Source organism: Hipposideros armiger, unplaced genomic scaffold, assembly GCF_001890085.2.
Source record: "Hipposideros armiger isolate ML-2016 unplaced genomic scaffold, ASM189008v1 scaffold_119, whole genome shotgun sequence".
Classification (NCBI taxonomy): domain Eukaryota; kingdom Metazoa; phylum Chordata; class Mammalia; order Chiroptera; family Hipposideridae; genus Hipposideros; species Hipposideros armiger.
In genome coordinates, this window is record NW_017731469.1 from 829,039 (window position 1) to 843,861 (window position 14,823).

At 41.9% G+C, this 14,823-nt stretch overlaps 1 protein-coding gene across 1 annotated transcript in view; it reads right to left on the reverse strand.

Moving 5' to 3' along the window:
* Positions 1 to 14,823, reverse strand: part of KIF4A (kinesin family member 4A) — an 86,944-nt gene that overhangs the window by 11,737 nt on the left and 60,384 nt on the right. The window contains exons 21-28 of the mRNA XM_019647963.1: positions 8,306 to 8,461; positions 8,082 to 8,182; positions 4,079 to 4,208; positions 2,850 to 3,020; positions 2,377 to 2,484; positions 1,329 to 1,406; positions 889 to 987; positions 250 to 426 (exon numbers count right to left, since the gene is read on the reverse strand). Of these exons, the coding sequence (XP_019503508.1) occupies positions 250 to 426; positions 889 to 987; positions 1,329 to 1,406; positions 2,377 to 2,484; positions 2,850 to 3,020; positions 4,079 to 4,208; positions 8,082 to 8,182; positions 8,306 to 8,461 (1,020 nt within the window). The remainder of the gene's footprint in view (positions 1 to 249; positions 427 to 888; positions 988 to 1,328; positions 1,407 to 2,376; positions 2,485 to 2,849; positions 3,021 to 4,078; positions 4,209 to 8,081; positions 8,183 to 8,305; positions 8,462 to 14,823) is intronic.

A 14,823-nucleotide genomic window follows, 5' to 3' on the forward strand; every position in this document is an offset into this window, starting at 1 on the left:
AAAAAAAAAAAAAAAAAAAGAAATGGTAGAGAGCACTATGGTTCCTGTTCAGGCTGGGAAGAACCCACAAATATGAAGAGAACCACCCTGTGCACTCAGGCAGCCCTCTCTAACAGCCCTGAGTTCCATGCTGAGCTGGCCCCTCCGTGGAACCAGCACCTCTGAATGGGGTGTAGGGGCTCGGCAATAGAGCATGGCAGTGAAGACCAATGACCAGAATCCCTGACAGAGATGGGAGCTGACTCCTACCCCTTGGATGTTCTTCTTGGACACCTTAACTAATTTTGTTGGCTTCCATTCCTCATCTTCCCCATCATCACCATCGCCGTCCTCAGGCTGGTTCACAGAATGCTCTAAATAATGTTGTAGGTCCTCCATGTCCATGCTTTGCTCCGAGAATTTCTCTTTAAAACGGGAAGGTCTAGGCTAAGAAAAAAGTTTTGGGATGGTTATTTATTAAAAATTAAATAACACGTGGATCAGAATTTCCCAGTAGCTGTTGCCAGCCACATCCCCAGAGGCAAGATTTCAGGCTCCCTCAGATACAGCCCACTTGGCTTTGGCCTTTGGCCTTGCGGAGTCTTTGAAGGGCTAGAAACTGAAGGGGATCAGGCTGAGCAGTCTGAGGGAGGAAGGAGGGGCTCACGCATGAAGAGATAAGCTCTCGTGCTCTGCTCCCCTCCTCAGCTGTGTTACATAATCCTGTACATGGCCCAGAGGCAGCCTTCTGGGGAGGCACACGGCCTAGTTTCCTCAAGACTGTGCTTGAGTTTTATCGAGATGCTGGAATGTGGTTTTTCCCTCTTAACCTCTTCTAAAAGGCGATTCAGCTTTTAGCCACTCCAAAGCTTGGCTATGCAGAAGAATCACAGGCACCAAGCAGTTTACCTTAGGTGGGATATATTCAAAAGAAGAGTCTGGAGAACGAAGGGTATCCTTAGGAAGAGGAGGTTTCTGTTTGCTGGCTACTTGGAGGAGAGTCAGTTTCTATTTGAAAAGAAGAGAGAAAGGGCAGCTTCACAAGCGTGCTCATGGCTGAAACATAAAGATTCTCTAGCCAGCTTCCTTTTAAACCACACCTAGGCGAGGCTGGGTGATGGTGGAAGTCGGTTGTAGGACTCCCGCTTTACAAGATCGGTATTAGATTCAGAAAAGAGCAAATTAAAAAAATGTGTTTATATCATTTTGAAATGCATGTGAGCATGTCACATGGAAACTCGATGTGAACCTCATAAATACAATACAGCCAAGTTCACACTCAGCGTCACTCCCAAGAGCTGGCCTCAGCTACAATAGGGTCTTGTTCAGTGGGTGGAAAGCTGCCTTACCTGCTTAATGATTTCATTTTCTCGGAGAAGCTCCTGATTTTGTGCGCACACTTCTCGCATCTTCTCAAGTTCTTCATCCTATTTCCAGAGAGTGCAGTGATAGGTGGGATAATTTTGGGCACTCCATGTGGGTTACCAAACAACTCACATAGATGAAAACATACTGCTGCCAAGTTGATGGCAGCAGATGGATTTTGCACAGCAGGCATTGGCACCCAGAAAAAATGTGATTGCTACCAGTTCCTAGGTGTCCCAAATGCCACTTCCATCCTAGCACTCCCAAGCAGCCCTGATGGCACTCACAGAAACCGTTCCTTACTCTTTTCCATTCTCTAGCCTCACATCCCTTATTCACACCAGAATGCTGATTAGAAAACCCACATGGACAGAGCTGCGTCGCTGAAGTCTACAGATGCTTGTGTTCACCACTGTCAACACAGACTAGGCAGTTTATTTGCTACTCTAATAATAAGGCCGATTAAGCTTCCTAGCACTTAGGACAACCAGATCCATGCATACGACCTTAAGTAGTTAGGCTCTATCTTCCATGGGAGGGACCAAGAAAACCCTAAAGACCAGTAGTTCAGGAAAAAGCGTCTAAGTTGGATGAAACTGCTCCAACATGCTACGAAAGGGCGTGGTGTTCCCAGCCTTGAGAAGAAATTCAGACCGCAGGCACTTTAGAAACATGTCACGTCTTTGCTCAGAAGAACAGGTTTAGGGAGAGATAGCTGAATGCCCCTAGCAATCTACAGATGATTTAATTTTCTCAACTGTTTAGAGCTCAGGGTTGAGGCAAAACACCAGGAGGCCTCAAAGACTGGTATGGAGTACATGCTGTCATTTATGCACCAAAAAGGAGGTTATTCTATGTGGGGTGACATTCTAAATAGCCCTAACTTGGTCAACTAGGGCTAGAAAGCAGTAACGGTTATCACTATCAACCTCTTTAGTAGCTCAGGACTGCTGTAAGCACAATGGTCTCAGTGGGAGAGGACTCTCGTCAGGCCTGTGGAAGCTATCTCTAGAAACCGGTGCCCCATCATACCTGACACTTCAGTGTGCTCCACAGCTGTTGTTCCTTTTCACTAACTGACTCCTCTAGCTGCTTCTCTGCCATTTGGCTTTGCTGCAGCTGGCTGAGAAGGTACAGCACCTGAAGAGACACAACCCACGGGACCAACGGAGTAAGAGAAAGGAACTGCGGCTTCGTCCAAGCAGGGATTCATGTGACTGCTCTGTGGTGCGGCAGTAAACTGTTCTCTTTGCTCTCAGGGCTGGAAGGAGTAAGAAGGAAGTGCAGCCACCATGTTTGCTGGGCATGTTATCTTGGTATTAAAGATGGCGGCTATAAGCCGTCGTCACTGGGATGTGCCAACTTACATAATTCATTTCTCTCTGTCTCACATTTCTTATTTGCCAAATTGGCAAATACTACATGGTCTTCTGACCACAACTTCATACCCCCACTACTTTGGAAGCTAACAGAAAAAAGCAGTGATGGTTTCTTCCTCAGTTTACCTTCTCCTGGTGCTGCTGCTCTACTCTGACCAGGTCTGCCTGGAGCTCTGTCTCTCTTTCAGCAAAGCGATTTCTTTCCTCAAACAGCATCTTCTGCATGTCAGTGCAACTGGCCTTGTTCTGTTTCAGGATGCTTTCAAGCTTGCTGACCTGTATTTTGGAGGAGACCAGCTGGAAGGGATAAAAGATGGGTTTACTTGGAGAATGGTCACCTTTCCCCACTCACCACGCAGGAAAATGTCAGCTTTCTTGAAATGCCCTGAGAAAAGTTCTTCCATGTCCAAGGCCATTCTTCTTCTGGCACGTCACACGGATTCCACCATTGAATATGACAACGGCACCTGGGCCAACAGCCCCTGTCTCTGCTGAGCTAGAGGTTACCACTGAGGGCCCTTCATCTCTTGCTCTGCCTCAAGGCAAGAATAAACCTAACACGAACAGTATCTGACAACTCCAAATGCTGGGCCTTAAGTTCTTCCTTCATTCTAGAGAGAAGCCCACACGACACACCCTTCTGGCTAATGCTGTGCCATCGCCGAATGTCTGCCTTCACGCGTCGAAACTCGTAGACACGTTAGCCAAGACTGCAGGCTAGATTGATATCTCACGCTGGCCTAGTTTTATATTCTTTACTAGCCCAGATGGTGAATGTCACAAACACCCGTGCTCACAAGACTAATCAGGATTTCTTTAGGACGACAAATCTGCTAAGCCAACACAAAATGTAGAAAGGATAGCATTGCTCAGACTTGCACAGTTGGAGTGGGTATGCTTGTCTCAAGTGAAAACGCCTCAATCACCAGAGGATCAAATTTAATTCCTCTTGTGACAACGTAAGATGGTGGATTATCTTAAGGTCAGTAAAGACAGATCTTCCTTAAGATGAATCTTAGGTTTTCTTTTTCCTGAATTGTATGAAACTTTTTGAATATACAACTCACAAGTGCTTTACAAAGTAGTACAGTACAGCAGTTCCGCTTTAACAGTGGCGTACTATGGCAAACATTCATGGATCACTTGTTCTACGGCAGGCATGACAAGTATGACTTTGCGAGTCATACCATATTTTCCTAAGTGACGGGCCTTACCGGCTCACACCAACTTTTCCTTGTAAAATTATTCCTCTAATGTCAGTGTCATTGTCCTTTCCTACCATGAAACATGGCAATAACACAGACCATACCTACCGAGCCATGCCCTTAATTGCTGGGAGGAAGAGTAATATTTACCTCTCCAATTAAATATTTCAGGGCACACTTGGCTTCTAGAATGGTGGCGATATTCTCCCAGCGCTGTTTTGGCCTGTCTTCACTTTCTGCATCCAGCACCTTCTGCTGTAGGTCAGCAATCTGAGCGCTCCTGCAGAGGAAGAAGGAAGGAGGTATCCGTTAAACACCATTTAAATAATGATTTAGTCATCTGCTTAGGATGTGTGCTCAGCAGCTGCTGGATATACCCTATCTCAAATCCTGTTACAAAGGGACTCCAAAGACTATTCAAATGGTTTCACTTTAATAAGTCCTGGTTGAAATAAAGGGATCATACAGTGGCACTTGGAAAGATTTGTTTTAGGGAGGTTTGTGTTGTAGTGCGTGGACTGTAATGTGACTTCGTCTTGAGGCCACAGAAGCTCAGATTGTGATATGATGGCTCACCTATGCAAGGACAAGATTCAGGTTGGAGACTGGAAGGGAAAAAAATCTCCAAAGAACAAAGAGGTAGACATCCTTTGCTGTACTCGAATACCAAATCGATACCTATGGCTGGTGTTGTGAGAGATTACCTTGAAGTGCCTGCCACAAACTGAGAAGTTTTTAGGAAGACTAGATACCCTAACCCTGTTTATAGCTTCCAGATATTTTCCGATCAAGTATGGCCTGAGACCAAGGTCTACACAACATTTCAGTTTAATTAATAGCCTCCTTCTTGAACTTACTATGTGACTCAGTGCTATGTAAAGTACTATAAAGAAGATGGGTACGAGAATAATCTAACACTGTGGTTCTCAACTTTTTAGGTTTCAGGGCCCCTTTACACACTTCAAAATTATTGAGGACCTCTAAGAAAGTCTGTTCATATATACGTTATACCTATAGATATTCACAGTATTAGAAACTAAAACAGAAAATGTATATTTATTAATTCACTTAAAACAATAATCTATTACATATTAACACAGTTTATGAAAAACAACATTTTCCAAAACAAAAAAATAATTTACTGAGAAGAGTGGGATTTACTTTTTTACAAAGCTCTGTAATATCTGGCTTGGTAAAAGACAACTGATTTTCACATGTCCCTCTGCATTCAGTCTTTTGTGACATGTTCTGGGGGATGTGAATGAAGACAATCTGGCCTCCCATGGACAAGAAATTGGACCGGGGAGGAGCATCTTAATACCTTTTCAGACAACTGTGGATATTCTTCGATACTACACCAAAACCCAACAAGTGATAGTTCCTTAAAAGAGAGTTGAAATGTGGAACCTGAAACCATCATAAATACACTTTCCTTACTCTCTTACATTAAACTCTATTGGTCTATCTTGCAATCTGAATGGATCTTTTACCCGTACACGATTCTGTAACATGTCACTTGGACAACACTGACTCACGTAGAGCCTCCAAATGTTAACACATTTCATTATACAATATAGAAGAGTACAATTGTTACTATCACTACTGGTCTCGTCAGAAAAGCTATGAAAACTGTCAAGCCCATGTTGGCAGAAACAGGTTTTCTGAAATTCTGATTTTCACTTGAAAGTTCCCATTTCCCTTTGGTGACAAACACTGTCATCTGTCTTCCTTGAAGCACCAGGCTCCCTCAGTTCATTTCCGAGAAAACGTCTGCCAGGTACCCAGGTCTGAATAACCAGAGTCTGCACATCTGTCGTTCTTTCAGGCAGCAAGGGTGCTGCGTGCGAACAGAGGCCTGCTGGGCTGCCCCCCAAGCAAGCGCACACACGCTTTCCCCCGGAGACAACGGCCGGACTTCCACACGCAGCTCAAGCGCTTTACGTGTCCTCCCCGCTCCGCCACACAGAATACTCGGGGGCGCTGAGCTCAAGGGTCGAGATGTAAGGAAATGATCCATTTTCGCTGCTTTCTCGATGCCATTCTTATGGAAGACACATTTTTGAAAAAGAGAGTGTGTGGGCTGCCTGTGTGGCGCGTTGGTTAAGAGCTGGCTTGGGAGCGTGAGCTCTGAGCAGCAGGGCTGCTGGCTTGGAACCCAACTGGGCCAGTGACGCTGCGCCCTCTACAGCTAAGATGGTGAACAACAGCTCAACCTGAAGCTGGGCTGCCGTGAGCCGCCGGCGACGGCGTAGGCTGCAGAGGGGCTGCAGTGGGCTGCTGTGAGCTACTGCGTGTGGCAGGCAGCCAGCATGAGCTGCCAAGAGCCACCATGTGCGGTCATCCAGTGGCCAGCGACCGATCTGCCTCACCCAGGAGGAGCGCAATGATAATACCAACATGGGCCAGTGAAGCAACATCCTCCACAACTAGAATGAAGAACAAAAGGACAGCAACTTGTCTGCTCCCCTCCCCCAGTTCCCCCCCCCCAAAAAAAAGAAAACGCGAGTGTGTGCTGTTCGAGTGTGCAGTGAGCAGTAGTACAGATTGGTAGCACCACTTTGATTCCAGCTAAGGTGCCAGCAGTTTTGTCCACTGTTATTTGCACTGTCATGGCAAAGGTCTTAATATTATTGTGAAAATAGTTTTGATTGTTCAGGCTCCCTGAAAGGGTCTCAGTGACCCTTAGAGGTTTGAGGACCACAGTTTGAGAACCCTGGTCTAATATACAGTTCTTTCCTTCAACAAACTTACACTCTCTGTAGAGTGCCAAGACTCATAAATGTGAAACAATTAATAGATATAAAGATAGATAACATATATCACCTGTATCATATGATTGAGTGCTGGACATTTTGAAGGAGTTCAGAGAAGAGAAAGGCTAGTGAGGGATGAAAAGTCACAGAGGACTTCTTGGAAGAAGTTGTTGTCTATCATATACCCTTTCCTGTCTTGTCTGACAATTCATGTCCCTTAGCTATTTCAAAATTTAGTATGTTTCATCAACTTTAGGAAAATCCTCTTGATTAATCTCAACTCTGTCTAATTACCCTCTACTTGGCAGCTGCCCTCCATTTAAGTAATCATTTACTTATGCACAGTTATGTAGATAAATGTTTAACCTCCAGCACTTAGAAAACCAGACCTGATTTGTAGCTTTTGCTAGCTTCTGTGGTGTAAATACGCTCACCATAACCAATTATAAACTATCAATGGTTTACAGCATTCCTGAAATGTTAACAAATGATTCCAACACATCATACTATTTCCACTTGAGAGCAAGAGTGATGCCATCTATGGTTTCTCTATATCCTACCTGCATCCAGTGCAGCACAAAGCAGAAACTCAAATACTGAGGGACTTACCAATGTATCCAAAGATTAACAGCTAGTGTGTGTTGCTAAAAATAAACTAAATGACCTCCAAAGTCTTCTGGACAATAAAATTCTATTATCCTAAGACACTATAAAATCTCTGTCAAAGTTCTGTTCCTTCTAGAGTTCACAGATACTTAGAAGACAGTAACGGTGATCAAGAGAGGCTGTGTAGCATTTATTCTGGTCTCACAGCCAGGAAGGGAGAAAGAGAAGGTTTACTGTGCACTTCCAACACATCAGGCACTGTGTTATGTACTAATCTTTATTACTAATTATTACTAATCTCAGAATAACTTTGCCTATTTGTTATATTTGATGCACTTTGTTGATGATCATTAAGGTTCTCCTCCTTCTACATTGTTGCTCTTCTGGTATCATTTTTTGGGTACCTCTAAAGTTTTGTTTTTGGTCAAGTCTACACTTTAGAGCTAGTACTGCATCAAAAGTTGTGGTGCAGCATCATGAGCTTAAGCTTTGGAGCAGACGGAGCAGGTCCCGAATTCCAGCTCGATAGAACCTTTAGTGTATGCCTTAGGATCTCTGAACTTCAGTTTACATTGCTAAAGTGAGAAGAATGGTACGTACCTCATCTGGTATACCTCACAGGGAGGGACTGAATGAGCAAGTTTATCTAACATGTCTAGTGGAGTGTATATTTCCAAAAATTGCCTCTTTCTCTTGTTTCTCCCCATCACAAAGCTTCTGAATCACTGGACTGATAGGTTCTATTTTGATTCCAGGCATACATTTTCATAATGCCCTAGAGACGGTCCCATTACCTGAGTTCCATTTCAGTCTCCAGGCTTTCAATCTGCTTTGTAATGGAATCCTCTGACTCGGAAACTTGACCATGCAGTTCAGCAAGTGAGAATGTGCGCCTCTGTTAAGAAGAATAGTGGGAATGAGGGTGAAATGCTATGAAGAAAGTCACCCTACAAAGTCCTGAGGGTTCCTGGGGACTGCAGTCTGATATTCAGTCACATATTTCCATAAGGGCACTTACCCGGAGTTTAGGAGGTGGGTTCTCCCCAGACTCCTTTTTTAATTTGAGTTGAGCCAGATCCTGAGCCAAGATCTTTCTGTCTTCAAGAAGGTCATTCAGATGGCGCTTGGCTTCCTCAGTACTGACCATAACCTCAATTTCATTTCCAAGCCAATTCTAGAAGAGAAATTGGTGCCATTGGGTTAGGGATGAGGAACCTCTGGCCCGGGGCTAGATTTAGCTCCAGACTTCAGTTCATTTAGACCAGAGCCCAAGTAACTAGAAGTGAGATGCCTATGTACTCTTGTCTTTACCTTCTTCATTTTCTCCCTAACCTCTGTCCTTATCTAGTTATGATGTAGAATTGAAGTATTTTGATTGTCTGCTCTATTTAATAAATAGATATCCATTCTTAGTCTTTAAAGTAGATGAATGGAATATTTTTAAGCAAACAAAATGAACTAAATTCAGTTTTCAAAAATGTAACCATTCCTGAGAACACTTACACTTTTTTTTTTAAGATTTTTTATTGGGGAATTGGGGGGATGGGAACAGTGCTGGGGAATTAGGGGAAGGGGAACAGACAAGTTGCTGTCGTCTTGTTCTTCAATCTAGTTGTGGAGGACATTACTTCACTGGCCCAAGTTGGCACCATCATTGCACTCTTCCAGGGTGAGGCAGATCAGTCGCCAGCTTCTGGACGGCCGCTCACTGCGGCTGCTGGCCGCTCACGCTGGCTGCTGGCTACACATGGTAGCCCATGGCAACCCACTGCCACAGGGGCTGCAGCCCACGCCATCGCCAGCAACCTACGGCAGCCCAGCTCCAGGTTGAGCTGTTGTTCAGCATCTTAGCTGTGGAGGGCAGTGTCACTGGCCCTCATATGTGGGATCCGAACCGGGGCCCTCTGGCATCCCAAGCCAGTTCTTAACCATCGCGCCACTCGGCTGGCCCCAACACTTACACTTTTGATGAAGATATACCATGGGGATAAATTAATCCTAAGTGTTTATGCCTCTAATAACAGCTTCAGAAAACATGGAGCAGACCAGACAGAAGTACAAGGACAAAAAGACAAATCCATAATTCCAGCTGGAGATTTCAATACCCATCTCTCAATAATTGATAGAACAAGTAGGCAAAAAATCAGCAAGGATACAGTAGAAATGCACAGCACAATCAATCAAATCGACATGGTTGACATTTATAGAACACCATCTAACAGCAGCACAATAGACACTCTTCTCAAGTACACATAGAACATTAGCCAAGAATGACCATATTCTAGGCCATAATAAGTCTCAATAAATTCAAAAGGATTCAAGCCATACAAAGTATGTTCTCTAACCACAATGGAATTAAATTAGAAATCGTAACAGAAACATACTTGCAAAAAAATCCTCCAACAATTGGAAACCAAATAACACACTTCTAAATAACCCATGTGTCAAAAAAGAAATCAACAGGGCAATTAGAATGTATTTTGAATTGAGTGAAAATAAAAACATAACTATCAAAATTTGTGGGATGTTGTTAAAGGAGTACTTAAGGGGAAATTTATAGCATTAAAGGCCTATATTAGAACAGAAGAAAGAAGTCAATGACCTCACTTTTTACCTTAAGAAACGAAAATAATAAGAGCCAATTGAACCCAACGCATTAAGGAAATTATAGAGATCAGACTGGAAATTAATGAGCTGGGGTTTTTTGGGTATTTTTTTTATTGTGGTAAGATATACATAACATAAAAGTTACCATTTGTAAGAATAAGCTGGTTCTTTCATAACCCTCTAGCCAAATTGATCAGGAAAAAAGAGAAAAGACACAAAATATCAACAAGAGAAATGAGATCGATGAGATTAGTATAGCTTTTATAGACATTAGAAGGATAATAAGGAAATGTCATGAATAACTTCATGCCAATAAATTTGACAATATAGATGTAACAGACAAGTTCCCTGAAACACACAAACTACCAAAACTCACCCAAGAAAAAAATATATAACCTAAACAACCCTGTATCTATTTAAAAATTTGAATTTTAGTTAACACCCCTCCCCACAAAGAGCAAAAACGAACAAAAAACCCTTTAGTCCCAGATGGCTTAATTTGTGAATTGTACCAAACTTTTAAGGAAGAAACAACATTATTAATAAATCTACACAAACTCTTCTAGACAACCAAAGAGGAAGGGCTACCCCTCAGCTCACTCTAAGAGGCCAGCATTACCTTGACACTAAAACCAGATGAAGACATTATAAGAAAACAACAGACCAATATCCCTCACGAACACAGATGCAAAAATTTTATACAAAATTTTTAGTTTAGCAAAATTTTAATTCCATGTGTTGTTGAATTCAACAACGCGTGAAAAGGATAATATATCACAACCATGAGGAGTTTATCCAAAGAATGCAAGGCTGGTTCCATATTTAAACATCAAAGTAATTCACAAAATCAACAAACTAGAGACAAAAGCATTTGATAAAATTTACATCCACTCAGAGTAACAACTTACAGCAAACTAAAAACAGATAAGGGTTTCCTCAACCTTATAAAGGGCATCTATGCCCAACCTCCAGCTAACATCATACTTAATGCTGGCAGACTGAGTGGGTTTCTACTGTCACCACTCCTATTTAACTTCATCCAGAAGGTCCTAGCCAATGCAGTAAGTAGGGCAAGTAAAAGAACTAAAAGACATGCAAGTTAGAAAGGAAGAAATAAAACCCTATTTACAGATGGCATGATTGTCTATGTAGCAAATCCCAAATAATCTATAAAATAGCTACTAGACTAATCAAGTCAGAAGATAAAAGTTAATATAAAAAAAAGCAATTGTGTCTCTATGTACCAGCAATGAACAACTAGCTAGATAAACAATTTGGCAGTTTGTTACATAGTGGAATATACACTTACCATGTGACCCAGTGATCCCTCTCTTGGGTATCTACCCAAAAAATCTGAAAACATTTATCCATAAAGATATATGTTCTCGGGTGTTCACTGCAGCTTTATTTGCGGTGGTCAAGACATGGAAACATCCAAAGTGTCCTTTGATAGATGATTGGATAAAGAAGTTGTGAGATACACACACACACACACACACACACACACACCATATTTCCCAATGTATAAGATGCTCCCATGTATAAGACGCACCTTAATTTCAGGGCCCGAAATTTGAAAAAAAAATGTATTACATAAAGTTATTGAACTCAAGTTTTACTCATCATAAAATTCATACAATTTCTCATCACTGTCAAAACTCTCAACCATTAGGTTGTCCTCATCTGTGTCTGATGATGAATCACTGTCTTCATATATTGCCTCGTCCTCAGCAGAAAATGCAAGTAAAAGAATCTACAACCACTGTATAAGACACACCCAGTTTTTAGACCCCAAATTTTTTGGAAAAGGGTGCATCTTATACATGGGAAAATATGGTACGTACACACACACACACACACACACACACACACACACACACACACTGGAATACTATTCTGCCCTAAGAAAAGATGAAATAGTGTCATTTGTGACAGCATGGATTGGATCTTGAGATTATAATGCTAAGCGAAATAAGTCAGGCACAAACAGTCAAGAATCATATGATTTTACTAATATGTGGAATATAAAATGGAAGGCAACAAAAGGAGAAGAAAAACAAATGAAGAAACAGAACTCACAGGAATAGACAGTAGTTTAGTGGTTCCCAGAGGGTAAGGGGGGAGGAGGGTGGTAGATGAGGGTAAAGGGGATCAAATATATGGTGATGGAAGGAGAACTGACTCTGGGTNAAACTGAAAGCAACAAAGGAACAAGAAAAACAAATGAAGAAACAAAACTGATAGACACAGGCAATAGTTTAGTGGTTACAAGAGGGTAAGGGGGAGGGGCATGGTAAAAGAGGATAAAGGGGGTCAAATATATGGTCATGGAAGGAGAACTGACTCTGGGTGGTGAACACACAATGTGATATATAGATGATGTATTACAGAATTGTACACCTGAAACCTGTGTAACTTTACTAACCATAGTCACCCCAATAAACTTTATTTAAAAAAAAAGAAAATTTCACTTTCGGATTATCTATCTCCCATAAACCTTCCTTAAAGACTTTTTGTTTATTTTGTTTTCCGCACTTTTCCTTATTTTCTGAGTAAGGAAATATAACCATTGGGCCTAAAAAAGCAGTCTCATGTGTTCCAAAAAAGAAAATGGGTAGTTTGTGGGTGTTTTTGCAGCTCCATGAGGAACCTCATCTACTCGAGCTGGCTAATGAGAAGAACCTTTTTCATCTTGACCAAGATGAGGTCTCCAGGTTTGAAATCGCCAAGTCACATTTTGTGATGGGTATGCCTGGGTTTGAAGCCCAGGGAGGAGGTGCGGCGGTATAGATGGCGGGGTTGGGGTTAGGGCATGCAGGAGGACAGGTGGGACTGGACCGAGGCTCTCTGGTGGCAGGAGTGGGAGGATGCCTCGGGGTGTCCTGACATACCTGCTGGGACCACGGCTGTGGGCAGGCCACCTCTGCCCATGCCCACACAAGCCACCTGTGCCACCAGCTGCTGCAGAGATGCCTCAATGGCTCTGAATTGTAACCACTGCTGCTGCTATCGTACAACTAATATATTTAATGGTGAAAGACTGAATGCTTTTTCCCTAAGAGCAGAACAAAGCAAGGGTGTCTCCTTCACCTACTCTATTCAATGTTTTACTGCATGTATTGGCAAGTGCAATAAGGCAAGACAAAGTTAAAAAAAGAAAGGCACACAGAGCAGACAAGAATAAATAAAATTATCTCTATTTGCAGATGACATGATTGTGTTTGTGGAAAATCCTAAGGACTCTACCAAAAAAGCTACAAGAACCAGCAAGTATGTCCAAACAGTTGGAAACTGAAATAAAAAGAAACACATTTCCAATATCATAAAACTATGAAATATTTAGGAATTTATTTGACAGATGTTGTGCAACACCTATACACTGAAAATAAAAACACTGCTGAGAGAAATAAAAGACAAATAAATGGAGAGATGTACCATGTTCATGGATTGAAAGACCCAATATTGTTAAGATGTAAATTCTCCTCAAATTTATCTATAGATTCTATGTAGTACTAATCAAACTCCCAGCAGATTTTTTGTAGAAACTGGTAAGCTGATTCGAAAATTTATATGGAAATGTAAAGGACCTAGTTTTCCCAAAACAATTTTGAGAAAGAACAACAATTTTAGAGGACTTATACTATGTGATTTCAGAACGTATTATAAAGCTAGTATAATCAAAACATTTTGGTATTGTCAGAAGGATAGACAGAGAGATCAATGGAATAGAATCTAGAAATTGACTTGTGGACAACTGATTTTCACAAAGGTGTCAAGTCAAAATGAATCACAGACCTAAACATAAAGCTTAATACTATGTAACTTCTAGAAGAAAATTTAGGGGGAAATCTTAGTGACCTTGGGTTTGGCAAAAATTTCTTAAATAGAACATAAAAACCATTAAAGTATAAAAGAAAATGTCAATAAATTGGATGGCATCAAAATGAAAAAGCTTTGTTTTTCAGAAGACACTGTCACAAAATGAAAAGGCAAGCCACAGCCTGGGAGAAATATTCATAAGACACAGAAGTCCTTTGTTAGGTATATCTAGACCATATAAAGAATTCTAACTCTAAAATAAGAAAAAAGACAACTCAATTAAAAATGGGGAAAATATTTGAACAGATATTTCATAAAACATACATATGACAAATATGCAAATGAAAAGATGCTCAACACCATTAGTCACCAGGAAAATACAAACAAACCACAGGGGGGTACCACTATTTATCTACTAGAAAAGCTAAAATTTAAAAGACTGACCATACTCAAACTAAGTATTGGTGGGAATGTACAGCAACAGGAACCCTCACGCATTGCTAGTAGGAATGTAAAACGGCACCACTTTGGAAAACAAATTGGCAACTGCTTAAAAGTTAAAATATATACCTATTATGCAAGCCAACAACTCCACTCCTACCTCAAAGAAATAAAAACACATACCGTATTTGCCGGCATATAAGACGACTGGGCGTATAAGACGACCCCTAACATTTCCACTCAAAATACAGAGTTTGTTATATGGGCAGTCTATCTGAAGTGTACCTGGCGTATAAGACGACCCCCCACTTGGAGGCANCTGAAGTGTACCTGGCGTATAAGACGACCCCCCACTTGGAGGCATATTTTTCAGGGCCAAAAAATCGTCTTATACGCCGGCAAATACGGTATGCACACGATATTCAGTACAATACTTGTCATAGTAAAAAACTGGAAACAATACACATGTCCATCAACATGTGAATGAATAAAAAACTGTGGGGCCGGCCGAGTGGCTTGGGATGCCAGCTCTGAGCAGCAGGGCCCTGGTTCAGACTCCACATGGGCCAGTGATGCTGCGCCCTCTACAGGTAAGATGGTGAACAGCAGCTCAACCTGGAGCTGGGCTGCTGTGAGTGGCTGGCAGCCAGTGTGAGTGGCCAGCAGCCC